The sequence below is a fragment of the Atractosteus spatula genome, chromosome 8 (genome assembly GCF_055471065.1).
Source record: "Atractosteus spatula isolate fAtrSpa1 chromosome 8, fAtrSpa1.hap1, whole genome shotgun sequence".
Classification (NCBI taxonomy): Eukaryota; Metazoa; Chordata; class Actinopteri; order Semionotiformes; family Lepisosteidae; genus Atractosteus; species Atractosteus spatula.
This window is the reverse complement of record NC_142713.1, coordinates 59,662,996-59,681,119: the sequence shown is the minus strand read 5'-3', so window position 1 is coordinate 59,681,119 and position 18,124 is coordinate 59,662,996. Positions and strand designations below refer to the sequence as shown.

Here is an 18,124-nt window from a genome sequence, read left to right as displayed (position 1 = left end):
AAATTACTCACCATCACAATATAATAAATTCCTAATGCAATAAAACTGTATATGGCTAATAAAGTGATCCTATCTTATAATCTGGCTGTAATTATTGGTCAGAAAATGAAGACTGTTCTAATGCATTCTCTGCTTTTAATGATTTACAAAAATAAAACCAAATGGGGACTCAAGCTCTCCTTCAATATTTTTGAACAAGTGAGCCCAGAACATCTCAGTTTCATGCTCTGTTGGCTCAGCCCCAGACTGTCTGGAGGACACTGACTGCCAAAGGAGATCTCATATGACCCACATTCCCAAAAAAGAATTTAAAATACACCTTAGCTACACCTGTTAAATCAGCAGCCATTACCTCTGGTCCTCAAAAGCTACATCTCCCCCACCTGGTTCTCTTTAAATGAGAAACTGCCCAAGAGCTGTGGGAAAGGATGAACTGGTTTCAACAAGCCTCGCACTACTTTCACTGCTTAAAGTCTTAAACTGATTGTGACAAAAACACACTAGACTGCCTGCCTGTTGGTATCTAATGGTGGTGCGCAATATTGTGAGCCTTTATCCTCAGGGTGTTAAACACAAGAGCCCTGTAGACACTTCGTGGTGTTCATACAACAACACAACGCACAGACCACAGGAGGTCGCAGCCCATCGAGCTAGTCAGGACACTCGAAACTCATTAACCCAGGAACGTCAACCAGCAGTTATCTTGAGAGAAACCAGGGCATCGACTTTAACACCGCTGTGTAGCTTTCTCCAGACTCCCACAACCCTTTGTGTAAAGAATTCCTCCTGTTCTGTTTAAATGCATGCCCACTGAGTTTTCAGTGCTGTCCTCTGTGTCATGTTTCACTGCTCATTCTGAAGTAATCCAGTTGGATGACTTTGAAGATTTCAGCACCTGTACAGTATCAGGGCCTCTAAGTCTTTTCTGTTCAAGTCTGAAGTCTAAAGATTTTCAGTTTTTTAGCCTGTCAGCATGCTAAATTCCCTTAGGCCCAGAAATGTATTAGGTCACTTTTCTTTAAACTTACCTACTGTATGCACATAAGTACCCTTAACCAATAGCTGTGAATCTAAACACCTACCCTTTGCACACAAGAAAAAAAACTACCCAGTAGTTTCCACGTTTATTGGAAAAGTGAGCAATAAACATATTACCACCAGCAATCGATCGGATCACAAGTGTGGCCTCTCGCGTGCGGAGCAGAAGTATTCCTGTGGGAGGGCGAGCCGAGGCCGCCTCTCGAGAGCCGAGCCCAGCCCGACGGCTGCTGGATCGCCCTGGTCCTGCTGGCCCGGCCCACACCGGCAGCAGTGGGAGCCTTAGTGACCCCTGGCGCCAGCCCTGCAGCTGCCCGGCACCGCCAACACCTCCCATCACTCCCCGCTGGGGACCCGCCAGACTGCTCCAGAGGGGGATCTCGTCCCAAGGGGGTGCCGAGCGACTCCCCCGTGGCACAGCCGGGAGGAGAACTCAAAACCAGCAGCGCTGCAGCGCTCAGAAACCGAGATGGCAGTGCCAGAGCTGCAGAATGAGGGAGGCGAGAGCCCAGCCGGCCCCGGCTCCTCAGTGCTGCCCAGTCTGTGGGTGAGGATGCGAGCCCTGCGCTCCGGGGCGCAACAGCGGAACATTCCGGACCCCAGTAAAACCCGTGTTCGCGGGAAGCCGTCCACTGCCAGCCGAACTTCACCAGCCTGCCTCCGGAGCAAGCTATGCTATGGAGAGGAAATTAATGCTCCCCCCCGCGCACAGTGATCGAGTGAGAGATCCGGGAGTCATTAAACAAAACGACAAAGTACATTCTGCAGCTATCTGTAAGTACCGTACCTTGTGCGTTTATTTCTAAAAAAAAAAATCAGTCACAAGCTGATCCAATCTAAACCGTACTCCTTGGAGGAGTAAACTGTGAGGAGCGACCTCGTATAAGATTTAAAAGCGGGGGAAGGTGATTTGTACTGAAGGTGACGTGTTCTGTGAGCTTAATGAACGGTTCTGTCAACAGAAATACTAAATCAATTGAGATGCCGGTAACCCATAGACCACATACGCCTGTAGTATTATTTCATTAATACTGTGCTCTAAATTGTACTTAAAATTGCGTCCAGGAATTATTCCAAGAATGTCACCTAATTTTACCCTCCGGTATCCTAGATGTTCGGCCGACCACAGAAAAGCCCCAGGATGAGACCCGGCTTAAAGAGACACGCTCTACAGAAATATCTTCCACAGATGTGCTTTTCTAACAATTAACACACGCTTCCACATTTCTTTCAAGGGTTAAAAACGCTTTTTACACGTACTGTAGTTGTACACCCCCACCCCCACCCCCCAAAAAACACTATTATAGCGGTTTTCAGAGAGAAGGCGCCCCGGTCTAAATAATAAAGAGCAACACGTGTTTAAAGTTGTTTTAACGGGGTCGTCACGGGCAGAGCAAATCGCGTGCAGCACATCACATCAGCCCAGCACAAATGACATTGATGATCTCTGAAGGACCGCGCACGGCGCTGCTGCTTACACGCGAAACGAGTTGCGAACTGTGTGCGTGTGTTTTTCTGGTAGAGATCTGAACTAAACTTGATTACTCACTTCTTCCTCGCCGCGGTCCAGTAGTGAACTCCGCGCCCCTGTACCCCCCCCCCAACTTCGCTAGTTTCGGGGTTCAGGCTGTCCGCATGCGAGATGTGCGGTCCCCCTCTGCGCGATAGAGGTCTTCCAAGTCGGCGCAGGCTGGAGATGCGCTGTCGCCGTGTTTAATCGGGCACTCCGCTCTCTCCTGCTCGACACAGACGCTCCAGCTCCGTACGAGCAGCCCGGAGGCTGCGGCGCCGTGGTCATTTATAACCCGGGCACTGCCTGCGCGCCCAGAGACCGGACAGGTAGGGACCGGGGCTAGACCATCGCATCGCCCCCTTCGACAACCCGACTCCAGATGCGCCGGCGAGTTAGCGGGCGAACCGCTCCGCACACTCCACACAACTTACTTGAAAGCCAGGATACAGAGGGGTCTGTAGGACTTGTGGCTGGTATTGTCGGCCATCCTCTTTCCCCAGAAGTCGTTGAAAAAGATATTTCTCAGACTGGAGCCGGGTCTGACATCGGGGTTGTTAACGATAGCCCACACATCGTCGTGCACGAACTCGCCTCGCAGAGAGTTGCCGTAACACAGGGCGCAGACGGACACCAGCAGAGCATAGCTCCAAACTCCTCCGCCGGGGACGGGGAGACGCCAGGGAGGGGGGACCTCGTCTTGCCCGTGCGCTGTCATGCTCCCCCCCGCTCGGCATGCCGGTGAAATCGGTGAGGAACGGGGAAAACGCGAAGCACCATGCCCGCCCAGGCAGCGCTTCTGAGGAGCTCCAGCCCTGCGCTGCCGGAGGAGCTGCGCACCGCCGCCTCCCCGCGCATGCGCCCGGCGCGCTGCGCGCTGCTAATTGCTGCTACCTGAACTCAAACCCAATCACACCCGCGGGCTAATTGGACTCGCGCTCCGTCAGCTGAACCGCGAGATAAGCTAACGACCCTCCGCTAAGAGACGGGGCCTTGGTTGTTATGGGTAAGACTTTTTTTTTATTTCAAACTCAGGGGTATTTCACTCGTGTTTTAAAGGGTACAGGTGGCGTTTTAAGTCACCTCGCTGGAATAGACGTGACGGTATGTATTATTGACTGAAGAAATAGCGGCGCTCGCATACTAATGTCCTACGAGTCTTTCTGCTCGTGAAATAAAAAGGATGTTTTTCATCACTATCGCAGTCTCACCCTCGCAACAAGATAAGTAATGTTTTGATAGGTGAGTGTCACCAAAACGGCCACTTTTCCCTGGTTATTTGTAACTGTCTTTATCGCACTCATGTTGGTTTTTCGTCTCTAGCACTAGGGATTGGCAGGTGTTCTAACTTGCCGTTATCAGCCTGCAACTCCTCATGGAATATCTTTTAATTTACAGTATGGACGTGGCTAAGAATTAATGTGTGAATGGTGTAATAGTGTTTCTTAACTGTCTATGAGAAACTGTGCTGAGCTGAACCGTGAGCTTCACATAATATCAGGGATGATGTGCATACGGGCAGTCGCCCACATGGCTTGCCCAAGGATTCTTGTGTCTCTCAGTTGTATTCTCATCCCGGACACCAGAGCACACACTGAGCACTTCACAGAGAAGGGTTCATTTCGTGATATGGGGACCATATATATATATATGATGATATGGGGGGCGGAGCGGTGGCTCTGTGGCTCAGGATCTGCGCCTGTGGCTGGAAGGTTGCCGGTTCAAATCCTGCGGCCGGCAGAGGAATCCTACTCCATTGGGCCCCTGAGCAAGGCCCTTAACCCCAACTGCTCCAGGGGTGCTGTATAAATTGCTGACCCTGCGCTCTGACCCCAAGCTTCTCCCCCTGTCTGTGTGTCTCATGGAGAGCAAGCTGGGGTATGTGAAAAGACGAATTCCTAATACAAGAAATTGTATATGGTCAATAAAGTCATCTCATCTTATATGGAGCTGTAATCTTTATCATGGGTCCGTGTTTCCATCCATCCATTTTCTAACCGCTGTGTCCAATGTAAGGATGTCATGAAACCGGAGCCTCTCCCAGCAAGTGTAAGGAATACGCCCCTGTGTATAACTGGGATCTCAGCCGCCTGGGCTGGTGGAGGTCTCCTTTAGCTCAGCCGGCAAGTTCCCTGTTGCGTGACGCTGATGACCTGGGTTCGAGCCCAGGCAGTGAGGGGTGAACTGGCAGGGCAGGGGCGGCAGGGGCGGAAATCCCAGAACCGCTACACAAGCAACAGGAGCAAGGTGGGGTACATCCTGGATGGGACGCCAGCTGATCGCAGGGGAGGACAGACGCACAGACACACACACACTAACAGCAGAGCCAGTCTTCCAAGAAGCCAGTTAACCTACCAGCATGTCTTTGAACAGTGGGAGGAAACTGGGGCAAACTGCAGACCCACCACACATCTCAGCACTAAACACAGCGTGTGATTCACCATTTGAACTAAGGGGGAAGTTTAGAAACTCGACTGAAAAAGCCCAGAGTGTCATTTAGCCAAGACAGCAGAGTTGGCCAAGTAGTCAGGACCTCGGTTTGGCATCTCATCCAAACAGCAGCATCTCCCTCAGCACAGTGCCCCAGTCTGAGGCACTAGGCTGGAAATCTGATTGAGATGGAAGAGCGCCACCTACTGACGAACAAACACCACTTACAGCAGCAATGGGCTTTTCCTTAGAGGTCTCTCTCCCCAGTACTGACCTGGCCCAGACACGGTTAAGCTTCTAGTATCAGACTACTAGTTGATACCACTGTAGCAGTACAGGTTTATGGACATTTGTCTTTTAAATAATGGGTACAAACGAAAATCTGGGTTCTAGAGTATAAAAAGCAAATATAGTCCCAGTGCTTTGGTATATTCACACGCATTATTCCATGGTTATGATTCTGGTATTACTCAAAACGCAGAAACGCGATATTGCTGGTGTCCCCTTGTGGTCATGCTAGGTATTGCAAGCAGCTACAAGACAAACGGGAAAAAAACTAAAGGACAGCTCTTCATTCTGTTTTCCTGGAAACCGGCTTTATTACATTTTCCGTTTTTAAGATCGTGTGCCGTTGATTTGGCCTGAGAAACCGGTCATCGGGTATTTTTCGACAAGTGGGCGTGATCCGTCGAGGTCTAGCCTTCAGCCATAGTACGAGTGTCAGAGACTGCAATGACTGCGAAGCCGAAAGATCAAAGCCTTTCAGCGCGACTGTGTTTTTGAAAGCTGATACCTTTCAGGAATCTCGTCCTGTGTGAGAAAACGTGGTGCCTTTCGGCGGGCGAGCGACCTTCAAGCCGAAAGGAGAACGGAACCGAGTCCTAACAAGCGGAGGTCACCATTTCATTTCTACTCGTATACTTCCAACAGTGTTGCCGATATTACCCGTGTTTGAGTGAAAAGGAGACGTTTTAATCAGGCCATTGTTTCTTTTTTTAAGTAACAGGTTGATTTTTCAGAGAATTGCAGCCAGTACCCGTTCACAGAGACGGGTTCAGACAACTTGTGTTGCAGGTACTCTTGATGAAGCCCCGGTCTGTTTTGTCCCCAGTATATCCTCCTGTATATCTTTGTGTGTGTTTAGTCGTTTTGACCAGTCCCACTCTTCGTGACCTCATGGGCTTCATCATGCCAGACCATATCTCAGTAGGACCTTTTAAAATTAGATTTCCAAGCTCATCCAGGTGGGGCTGCACACTGGTGGGGGTGGAGGAGGGGACTATACAGCGCTTTGAGTGGAGTGTCCAGAAAAAAGCGCTATATAAGTGTAAGCAATGATTTTTATTAATTATTAATTATTTATAGACACCCCGCTAGGATATTCCAGCTCTCATTTAAATTGGGAGCAGTTTCCATAGATTGGCGAACAGCAGGTGTGTCTCTAAGGTACGGAACTGAACCAGGGGACTGCTGATCAGAGGGCTCAGCTCCTGGAGGGCCTAGTGTCACCTGGGTTTTGTGCCAGCTACATTTTTAGTTACACACTTTATTTTTCTAATTATTAACTGCGAAATTATAATACGTACAAGTAAGGACCTAATAAAGGAACAGATCTGGGCTGTTAAGTTGTAGTCAATCAATCCCAGAATCTCATTCTGTTCTGTTTCTTGAGAGAAGCCAGGGTATCGGCCTCAACACCATGGCTGGGTGGCTTGTCCCACCCTCCCTCCACCCTCTGTGTAAAGAAGGGGCTCCTGCTCTCAGTTGTACTTCCATGTGGTTTCCAGAGTGTGAGGTGATTTATAGGTAACTGTAACTTTAATCAAGTGAACGTCTAACGTCATGACTGTAAAGGACCTTAAGAAGAATCCTATGTCTGATTTAGAAAACAATAAGTTTCATTGTCTAATTGACTAGTTGAAACAGAAACCAAAAAACAGTCAGCCCTGCAGGAACTGAGACCCCTGCTGTAGACCAATTCAATTCCAATTCTTACTCACATTCAGAATGCACTGACAGAGTCAAGCCTGTGGACTTCTTCTGAATCAATAGTGAAATACAGACCAGAGGAAGCTACAATATGTGGAAGAGCATTTAATACTGAGAGCAGGAGACACTTCTTTACACAAAGGGTTGTGGGAGTCTGGAATAAGCTGCCCAGCCATGTGATTGAAGCCAATACACTGGTTTCTAATAATAAACAGCTGGATGAGATTCGTGGACCAATTACCAGTTAACTACTAAACTGGACTAACTTGCCAGAATTCATTGAAGAAAGCAAAAATGATTCATATCCTTAAAGCATAGAATGTATTTACATTTACAGAAAGAGTTTGACATGGTTATCCAGGTTAATCCTTCAATCAAAGGTTGATTCTGAAAATGAAAATATCCTAGGATATGTCCACACAAGAATCATTTGGCCTATCTAATGTATGTAGTCAATTGATCCAGAATCTCCTCCAGCTGTTTCTCGAAAGAAACCAGGCCAACGTCTTCAACGGCAGTTTCAAACAGGGTTCGTGTTTCACCGAAGACAAAATCATGCACTTCCACACGGACTGGATCGTTTGTACCTGTTCTTGTGGATTGGATAGATGCCTGACAGAACAGTTCAAAACTAGTGAGAGCCGAGGTGACACACGAGATAGAGGAACATGCCACAGGTGACTCAGATCCGCAGGGAGGGAGGGGCATGCAACAGGGATCGATCATCTTAAAGCACACATCATATACAGTATATATATAAGGACCAGAGTGTTTATGTACATTCTTCTCTATCCTCATTAAAATGTGGACAAGTACTTAAAAAGCAAACAATACTGGCGTGGAGAGTAAAAAGGGTGGAGGTCAAACTGGAAGCTGAGTGAGCCTGGGCCTGGCCAGTACTGGGTTGGCGGATCTCCAGGGAAAACCAGTTTATCCCATGCCTGCAGTCTGTGGTGTTTCTAAAGCAGTCCCCAGTAAGGTGATGGGAGGCGATGTGTTGGAGGTACTGTCCTTCAGATGAGACATAAAATCAATTGAAACCAATTCTCGCAGCTGCTTGGTTAACCTCACTGCAAATTCCAATCTGGCTGTCATAGTCTGACTCTCTAACGTTCCCCTTAACTGAACAGGTGAAGCAGCCTCTCTCCTCCCCTGTCCCATCATCCTTCAGCAGGAGGTGGAGTGGGTCTTCTATATACGTCACGCTTGGCAGCTGTAGCGTGGACCTTGCTGTATAAATGCAATAAATTATCATTATTCTTGTTATAAACAGCCAGAACTGGTACACAGACCCCTTCTTTTAGTCATGAATAATACCATAAAGATGCATCTGAATTCATGGACAGAATAAGGGTGTTGAGGGACAGAGTTGCATTACGTTTCGGCTGTAAAGGTCATTGGCTGATATCCCATCACTCTGAGCTGTTTGTAGTGATAAGAAGACTACAATGACAAAGTACAAGGCATGGCAAGTTGTATTTTCACCTTTCAGTACATTGATTCCGGCTAAGTGCTGAGTACCGCAGTCAGGAGGTTGAACTCTGCTTTCGGCCCGCCTCTCTGATCCCGGTGTCTTTCAGAGGCTGGGCGGGCGCGCCTGGCGCGGTGACAAGGATCTGAATCATTCGGCACTCTGACCTGCAGCCACTCAGCCGCTCCGCCAGCTGACGGCTGAGGTGACAGGCCAGCCTGCCAAGACAAATCAGATGGGCTGAGCAAGACGCCTATTGGGCTCCAGGCAGGCTGCAGATTCATTAGCAGGTGAACCTGGAGCTCAGAGCAGCAGCAGCGCTGGCGACAGAACAGGCTATTGGCAGCGATGGAATGTAATCATTACACCAAGACTGCGCCTCGGCAATCCCAAGAACATTCTTCTTGTTGTACTAAAAGCACCGCCGGGCCTGAATGGCTAACTACACTTACTTTCAACAGAGCCAGACGCTCGGGTAAAAAATTCAAAATCGGCTGTTTTCACACCATCAACACGCTGGCGATTGACTTCATTGTCTTTTCAGAATTTTAGATTTTCCATTTTCCGACTGATGCCCTGGTGTGAATTGGCACCAAAAAAAAAGCGCCCAGGCTTATTTTTTAAAGGCACAAACTGAAAGGGAAGATGTGAAGGACCGTTTGGTAACTGGAAATAAAACTGGGCCCTCTGTGGCAGACCCAGCCCCATCTTGAAATTAAGGCCAACAGATCGGGTCACGGTTCCCTCTCGGCCCTCAGTCACCTTCACGAACAGCAGGTGTACAGGGCACAGGGCTGCGGAGGCCAGCACACGTCTGTTCCAGCTGTTGAAAACATCCATGGCTGACAAAGACATGGCCCATTCACTTCCCAAATCAGCCTAGTGCAATGTGCAAGGACATGCATGATGAGCAAACAGAACTGTATCAGGAGGAAGGTGGCTGTCCACGCCGGGATGGTCCTGTCCAGTGTGGAGCAGGCAGCTGGACACAGCCAGGGATGAGGTGAAGACTCTCAGTGCTTGTGTGGGAGCTTCCCCTCTCTGTCTCCTGGCCTGCCGCCTCCCAGCTGCCACTGTTGCACATTTCCTTGCAATGAAGAGGACAGCCCTCCACCCAGGCCTCCACAGCAGAACAATCTGTTCTTTTCATTTAGTTTAGCCTCCAGCGTCCGCCTGTGAGCAGTACTGTATCTTATTAGACAGAGAAATAATCTGCCAAAGAGCTACTACTAATAATAATACTATCTGCTTGGCTTGTGCCCTTATCCTGGGAGACTCACTCTGCAGGCATAAAGCAATTAACCACCTGACCTGCCTCAGTCTGCTCAACGAACCACAATTTTGGGATCGACCGCTGGCCCTCGCAGGCTGAGAAATCCTCCTGGTTCTGTTCGTGAGAGGAATGGCCGTGTTCTGTCTTCCCAGCACAGGCAGGCTCCCTGTGGGACTGGCGCCCTCATTTTGCACCTGTGCTCATCGAGATCCGCCCCAGGAAAGCCCGGGGCATCCCTTCTCCTGCGACGTGTCGATTCCGTCTGAGCCAGAGAAGCTAAGGAAGGAAAATATTTTTTTCTTCCTCCATTATCGTTTAAGGTTCCTATACCGGAAAGCCAGCGTCTTCACGACTCAGTGCTGTCTGCTGTGGATTCTGTAGGTCTGCTCAAAACAAAATGGGGGAAATGCGAGCAAAAACAGAGCTCGGGAAACAGAAGCAGTTGAATCTCGTCCACGTCATGACCTTGACACAAAAAGACAGGACGTGCGATTGAACCGTGTGTCACTGTGCGGTTCCCACAGGAGGGCGCCACAGACGGGCACTTGCCCGAAGATGGTTAATCCTTCACACACTCTCGACTTCATGAGACAAGGGAAACAAGGTCGGGGGGAATTTTTAAAACCCGGACACGCTGAACCATTCCATTCAGGGTGCTTAAAGTAGCAACATTAAAACTACATTACAGGTTGACAAAGTGCTTTCAGCCTGTGGCAGCATTTCTCATCGGGAAAAAAAGGCATGCAGCCAATCTATTCTGGGCTGCTCCCCGTGTCCTCTCCGAGCCCACTGCAGACGTCTAATTTGGGTCTTTCATCTCAATCAGCGGCGTGTGTGCGGACGCCGGGCGTCTCGGAGAGGCCTGCGAAGGAAGGCGCAGGCAAATGAAGCTGAGGATTGATGGCTGCTGGGTGTTTTTGGACAGCTTCAGCATTCTAATGACTCCCGGGCCTGGCTGAGCCGCTCTCCTCAAGGGCAAGCCCAATTAGAGGACACGAAACTGACGAAATTATCCCAATAACTCCCACCGAAATATGAGTCGCTGTCACGGCGCTGGCCCCACTTGCTCGGCTTCAGAAAGGCGGCGGATTGTGTTGTTAAAAACCGCTGTTTTTTTGTAGCTGTCCAAACACCAGTTGCCTCAGTGTTTATGGCATCTGTGCTTAAGCCCCAAATCCCCAAAGCCAACATGTAGGACTGCAGAAGCACTAAAAGATCGAAGAGTTCCACACGACAGGGAGCAACTGCAGTAAGGAACATTCAGAATTGTTGAGGTTTGCTGGTGAATGTGATGCAGTATTCTACTGAAATCACTTCAAATGTTACTGTTTCTTTTAGGCAAGCAAATCTGCCGTATGTTTGTTGAGTATCAGCACTAACTTCTTTTATCCTGTATCTATACTACATACCTGCACTGGTGAACTGACTGCTCTCAGAACATCCACATGGACTTTGATGCTGCTGATACTCCCTCAACAATGAAAAATCCACAGATTTATTTGCATTATTCTACTCTTTTGACTCAATGTTTTTAACTCTTTATGGACAAGGCCCTTTTTCACTGATACTTGAACCATGTGTCATCTTAAAATGACAGATAATCTTTATAGATCTGTCTCTTGCAGTACAAAAAGCAGGCTTTTTGTTTTCATGGCTGTGTACCAGCTGGAGTGCGCTGCTCATGTCATGGGCTTAGTCACACACACACCTGATTGTGAACAACACGTCTAAGATTTGAATACAGCAGCGCAGTAAATATTTAAACCAACCGCAGTTATGTCATTGTTGAGTGCAAACTATTACAATGATACCATCACTTGCCTGACTATAATTAATGTAGTTGATGGTTTTGCAGTCATTTTTCTCCACCCAGTAGCTTGTCAATGAAAGGAATTTTGGATTCAACCAATAGGCCTGTCAACATTTTGGGTCTGGTCTCCAGACTGACTTCCCATTTGTCTGCCAGAACGAAGTCCTGATGATCTGTCTTCCTTCTCTGCCCCCTGCAGTGAAGCACAGAGAAGCAGTTTCCCCAGAGATTACAATTTAGATTTACAACCAAAAAATAGCTGTATCTGTCTGCCAGTGACACTTCCAGAATAGCCTGCCATCTATATCCAGGCTGATTTATGAAACAGCCTTGCAATCAAAAGAGACTTGTGTTCCAAGAAATAATTTCCAAGAAGCTCCAGGACACCTTTTTGATCAATACAAAATAAATGTAAACATTCCACAAAACAAATGGTTCACTCCCTCGTATATTTCAGTCGTCAGCCGGAGAGTCCTGCCTTCAGTACCTGGCAGGGAAGAGTGAGACACAGGAAGCCTCTAAGGACAATGCTATTGTGAGGGAGCTCTGTCAGTTCATCAGGCCAACTTCCAACCTGCATCGGTCGTTATAACAGAACGGGCACACAAAGTATGGAGAAATCGATCATGTTATATCAATCATATTAATGCTGTTTGACCAGTTATTCATTATTCATAATATATGAATTATATCCATTTAAAAATATTCATGAAATTCATGAATTGTACGAAATGTGTACCTGTCCTGCATTTGGAAAAGCTGAAATTACCTTGTCAACAGAACTCCCACTGTCTAATTTGTATGTTGGGACTTTTAGCTGTGGCAGATTACCATGCGGTTGTACATTTCCACTTAATATCTGTGGTTCGCCATCAGTTTCCTCATTGCCTAATGTCTTCTGCATGTCCTCAGGGCTCTGAGGAGAAGGACCATGGTCTCATTTCACTCTGATTGTGATGTGGTGAGGTTATGATTTCCAGCTCTGGAGAAACACTCTGCAACCACACAGGCGGCAGACACACACCGGTAGTATAATCGTTACCGTTTTGACTTCTAAACGGAAGTCCGGTTATTTTAAAAGGTTAACAATTAAAGACTGGAGCTGAGCAGAAATCCGTGTTCCGGACACCCACTCACGACAGTGGCAGACCTGTAGAACAAACAGCCGACAGGCAGCAGTCTGTGTGCAGTGTACTGTACAACACGCACACTTCTGCACTTTCAGAACTCATTATGTTGATCTAACTTCCTTTAAATAGAATTGGAGCTTGAGGTATTTCTGTAATGGAATTTAAGGAAAATCCATTAGTTGCAGCCAGGTTTCCATTGTGTATTCACCTCCAGGTTAATGAGGAATGTGTTGATGAGGAGACATAGGAAAAACCTGCTTCTATGTTTCACTGTTTCCAGGGTTACCATACAATGCAGTGCTAAAGTATCTATTTGTCTCCATTGAGATCTGTTTGTCCAGTGTTATACAGGAAAAAAAGCTCTGTCTATGCAAGTCTAAATGTTATATATATATATTTTACATTATGAGGAACATTTATGATAAATGTCTTTGTAAAAGATTTATTCTTAAATTGCAGAACTGGGGATTCCAACTAATGTACATAAGCTTGAAGTACAGTTAAGGGGTGAATGCATACATTTAGGTGAAGTAATTAGTGGAGTATCCAAAAGAGATCAGTACTGGGGCCACTGCTCTTCCTAAATTATATCAGGGATACACATTAAGGTGTGGTCAATAAATCAGTGAAATGCGTGGATGATGATAAAACGAGGGGATTAACAAACTGTAGAAGCCAAAGAGCTCAAAGACAAATAGATCCAGCAGGTGAGTTCAGTGCTGACAAGGGCAGAGTAACAAAGGTAACAAAAACATGAACACTAGGTATAAGATGGGAAGCACTGAGCTTGAAGATGCTATGTTTAAAAAAGCAGTCTTAATGTTAAATCATCTTGTACAGGGATATGACAGGGAAGCAATACAAAAAGCAAATGCCAGGATGTAGAATTAACAGTGTAGAAATCAAGGGTTGTTAGCGTAGAGGGTGTCTCTCCCATGGGTGTACAGAAAAAGTTCCTGTGCTTGGAGTGGAAGTCTGTTGGCCCTACTCAAGATGGTGGACGAGCCCAGAGCCTGGGCTGACAGCCTGCTGGTCCTTCACCTGTTGCCCCTACTCAAGATGGTGGACGAGCCCTGTGCCTGGGCTAAGTCTGCTGGTCCTTCACCTGTTGCCCCTGCCTATCTCTGTCAGTAGTTCATTATTCAAAGGTTCGCACAGATGATGAAACACCTCCAGCTTATTAATCAGCTTCCATCAGCTGCCTGCCCCTGGAGCAGTTGGGATGAAGGGCCTTGTTCAGGGGCCCAACAGAGTTGGATTCCTCTGCCGGCCGCGGGAAACAAACCGGCAACCTTCCAGCCACAGGCACAGATCCTGAGCCACAGAGCCGCCACACCGCCCCAGTGACAACCTGGTTGGTTTGCATGTGCAGGAAGGATTCGGTTGGCCACTTAAAATTCAGGCAGTGTTTCAAACAGGGAGCCGCAGACTCGAGTGTGTTGAGCGAGTTTGATGCCGGCTGTGCGTGGGCTCTGGCCTGCAGCAGCTCCCGCTGAAGACAGCACCCAGGGGGACCCCTGCAGGCCTAAGCCGGAGGACAAGGGGCACAGCCACCGCACCCTTCACACACTGAGCATCAAGGGCCACCAGCCACAGCATTAGGGAATCCATTTCCTGCTCCTTCATATAACTCTTATTAATGCAACCTGTTGTCTGGAAGTACATCCTGAGTCACTGTGGCTACCAGGAAAAGAAAACTAACTGCCTAGCTGTAGGGATGACCAGGCCAGTGCTGTGTCTTTCATGTTCTGCTACGAAAGGCAAACAACTGTTCCCCTGTTCCATCACGCCTGACATAACCAGGGCAGACTCGCCTGGTACGACAGCGCTCTTGCTGTCTTGGAATGGGCAACTGTAGCCCCCAGCCCGGGATGCTGATGATGATGTTCACTATTATAATCATAGCCATATGTTCTCCCTGGTTAGGAAACCCAGACAAAGTGTCTCTCCCTGTGGCAACATGGGTATGAGAAGGAGAATGAAGGCAAATCAGCTCCTTCTGACTAACAGCCCGACTCTGGCACTCCCAGTCTTTTGCACTGCAGGACTTCAGCCCACGGACAGTCATTAAGTGCATAACAGATCTTCTCAAACACAAACATACTGTAAGAGAGTAGAAGGGTGGGACACTGTTGCTTATCCTTAACCAAGCAATATCTTGTCTCTATCCCATGAGCCTCATCAGTGTAAATCCAGGCTGTCCGACTGTGGCCCAGGAGGCCTGAGCTCCGAGCTCGACCTGGGAGATGCGAGAGCAGCTGGGGTTACTGGGAAGTACATAACATCCTTCACTTCTCCCTGCCTGACCTCTGACCTCTCCTTGCCAAAGCCAAGCTTCAGCCTCCTCTGGGTGGAAGTGAAATTACACCCATCACAGGCAGCTCCTGTCTGGGCTTCATGGGATGTCAGGCGAGCTGGATTGAAGAACTTGCTGGGCTTACGTTTCTGAAGAGCCCGCTGTTAAATTACACTCAAACAGTGTGTGATGCAGGCTAGCAAAGATCGTTTTGTGTTTTAACTAAGAAGAGCAATTACTCACTTTGGAATTAATGGAGCGTAGCAGATATGTGTTAACTATGCATGCTGAATATGGAACACATTACTGGAGGGGCTTAGGAAAACACACACTGTGCTGTAATTACAAGATCTGCAGAATCCATCAGAACTGCCCAATTTGCAGACCAACACCGAGAAATTTTAATCACAAGATTTGAGATGCATTCCTACTACAATGGACAGATAGTAAAATAAAAGGAGACCTAAATCCTTCTGGGGCTGTAAAATACAAAGGAAATAGCATGCATCTCAGAGCAATACAGGACACATCTCTCCTACCTGGGCAGGATACAGACAGACACCAGCCACAGCAGGTCCAGCAGCCTCTCACCCAGAGGAGCCCTGCTTCATTCGTGTCCTGCTGCTCCTGTCACTGTAATGGTAATGCTTGTGCTGCTGCTACAACACTTACATTTACTGTTCCAGGCTGGGGTGGAGTGAAAACACAGACGGTAATACCAAATCATCTTGCCCTCCAACTAACGGTTTGTGTCAGGCCAGGATTTGAGCGCTGGTCCGAAGTAAGTGCAGTAGCTGCAATGCTCCCCCAGGAGTGTATTTTCGTGCCAAAATGCCTCCTCTCCCAGCCCAGGGCGTATCAGAATCCTTTTATCTTCGGTCCCCTCACCTGGTGCGAATCCGAAAGACTGGCAGCCCCATGTCCTCCTCCTCCACCCCACACCGCCAGGTCTTCAGCTCAGACAGAGCCGGAGCATTTACCCTCTGGGCCCGAGGAAAGGTGATTTCAATTATCAGGCTGTACAGGGAGATAAAGACACTCCGGAACACTGGAAAGACCAGAGGAGAGAGAGAGAGGAGGCCATTTATTATGTGGTTCCACTTTTCTATAGCCAGCAATTGTACTGGGAACAAATGACCATTAAGTGCAAATGTCCTTAGACCACCCTCCCCCACAAAGGAACAGTTTGCAGTAGCCTGTCAGCACTAACCTGCATGTCTTTGGACGGTGGGAGGAAACTGGAGTGCCTGGTAACAGCCCATGTGACCATGCAAACTCCACACAGACGGCCATCTCAGCCTGGGAGTCAAAGACAGGACCCTGGTGCTCTGAGCAGCAAAGCTACAGTAACCACTCTTCGGCCAGCTGTGCTGCTGTTCCCTTGGTGGCATCTGGGCCTCGATCAGCTCCGACCAGACAGAGGTCTGCAAACTCATCGCCACGGTGACAGAAGGGGGGGTGGGGGGTCGGGGGTCAGGCAGGCAGGCAGAAGGCAAGACTGGGGTCTTTTTCCTCTCTGCCTCCCAGACTTGCATTTTCTCTTTCCCATTTAACTGATATATTTAAGGAGTATTATGACATGGCCTAAATATGTCAAAAAACATCAGGGATAAATGCCGGTAATTTACGCCAAAGACTTGTTTTTGTCAAGCCAAAACAGAGGATAGAGGAATGATGCACAGTAATTAATGAAAGCAGAAGCTCATTTCAAAATCTTTCTGTTCTTTTTTTCATCATTTTTTTAAAACTCGCTGAATTTTCTGCAGAGCTGAAAAATCCTCACAGCGTCTCGATTTTTTCCCCCGTAGGCTTATGGTCCCGATTCCCCTCCTTTTTCAGAAATAAACCGCAGCTGAGCTCAAACTGGATGAGACGGTTTCACCTACAGAATGAAGAACAAACCCCAACACATAAGAGGCTCTGAAATCAAATATGCAGTAATATTGGATCATGTAAAGCTCCTATGCCAGGTGGAACGTCAGTGCACGGGACATTTACTTCACCAGGATCTTGTAAGGATGAGGAAAGAAGCTGTCAATGCTACTTGGTAATTTTTCACTGATTCAAGGAAAATGAAAATCAATTATTAGAGTAAAATAGAATATTTGAGATCCTTCTCAGTAGCTTTATCTAATTTGCACAAACATACTTTGAATTAAACATCAGGCCTGCCCCTCGGTGTACACTTACTGCAGCAGTTACGTTGTTGTTGTGTGCATTTCAGACAGTTGCATGGCGGCGGGTGCCTGGCAGCGCGGGGGGGCCCTGGGTTCGGGTCCAGACCTGGGGTGCTACGTGTGTGGAGCTTGTACGTTCTCCCCGAGTTCACAGGGGGTTTCTGCCAGGCACGCCAATTTCCAATTCAATTCAAGATGCTTCAGTTTACTGGCATGACCAATGAGCAAAATCAGTGTTGCCAAAGCAAAACAAATACAATTAACATAAATAAAAAAACTACAGCCATTTACAATAAAGACACAATCATAAGATATTTACGTATAAATATATGGAGCATTATTGGGAGACAGGCTTGCTGTATTCAATTTCCTCCCACAGTCCAATGGGAAGTCCAAAAACAATGGTCGTACGTTAACTGGCTTCTCGGAAAATTGGCCAGAGCTTGTCTGTGTGTGGGCCCTGTGATGGGCATTTCTGAAAGGCCTGTAATTCATGTAGACACTTGCACGCCGTTAATGAGGTCTAGAGGCCATATTTACCTTCTCGCACCTTGATCGCTACCGACTCCCTCCCCCCAGCTCTCCAAGTGTACCAGCTCCACCTGAATATTCACTAAGATTTCATTACTGGCTGTTCCCATATAACCCACATTCCCAAACACAGTCCTGCATCTGGAGCCAGTCCCCCTGGCTCTTCTGGAAGCTGGAGGGAATCGGACAGTATCCTCAGGGGGTACTGGGGTGGGCGACACCCATTCCTGCAGGTGGCTGGCCAGCGCTAGACATCAAAACGAGAAGTAGGGAGACAAGAGCCCCTCCCCCCCGCACACATGCTTCGGCCATTCCACTTCTGCTGAAGTCGGGATGAAGAAAAGGGTTCTGAAGAGGTAAGCTGGGTAAAGTCCATGTAAATATTTAACTCAACAGGCTCTTCACCTTTCAAAGTGCAAAATGAAAGTCTACAATGTGAGGGGCAAAAAGGAATCACAAAATAAAAAGC

General features: G+C 47.8%; 1 protein-coding gene across 1 annotated transcript in view; it reads right to left on the bottom strand.

The window, feature by feature from the left end:
- Positions 1-3,346, bottom strand: part of tmtc1 (transmembrane O-mannosyltransferase targeting cadherins 1) — a 135,799-nt gene extending 132,453 nt beyond the window's left edge. The window contains exon 1 of the mRNA XM_088923605.1: positions 2,983-3,346. Coding sequence (XP_088779731.1) covers positions 2,983-3,266 — 284 coding nt within the window. The 5' untranslated portion in view covers positions 3,267-3,346. The remainder of the gene's footprint in view (positions 1-2,982) is intronic.
- Between the last annotated feature and the right edge of the window lie 14,778 nt (positions 3,347-18,124).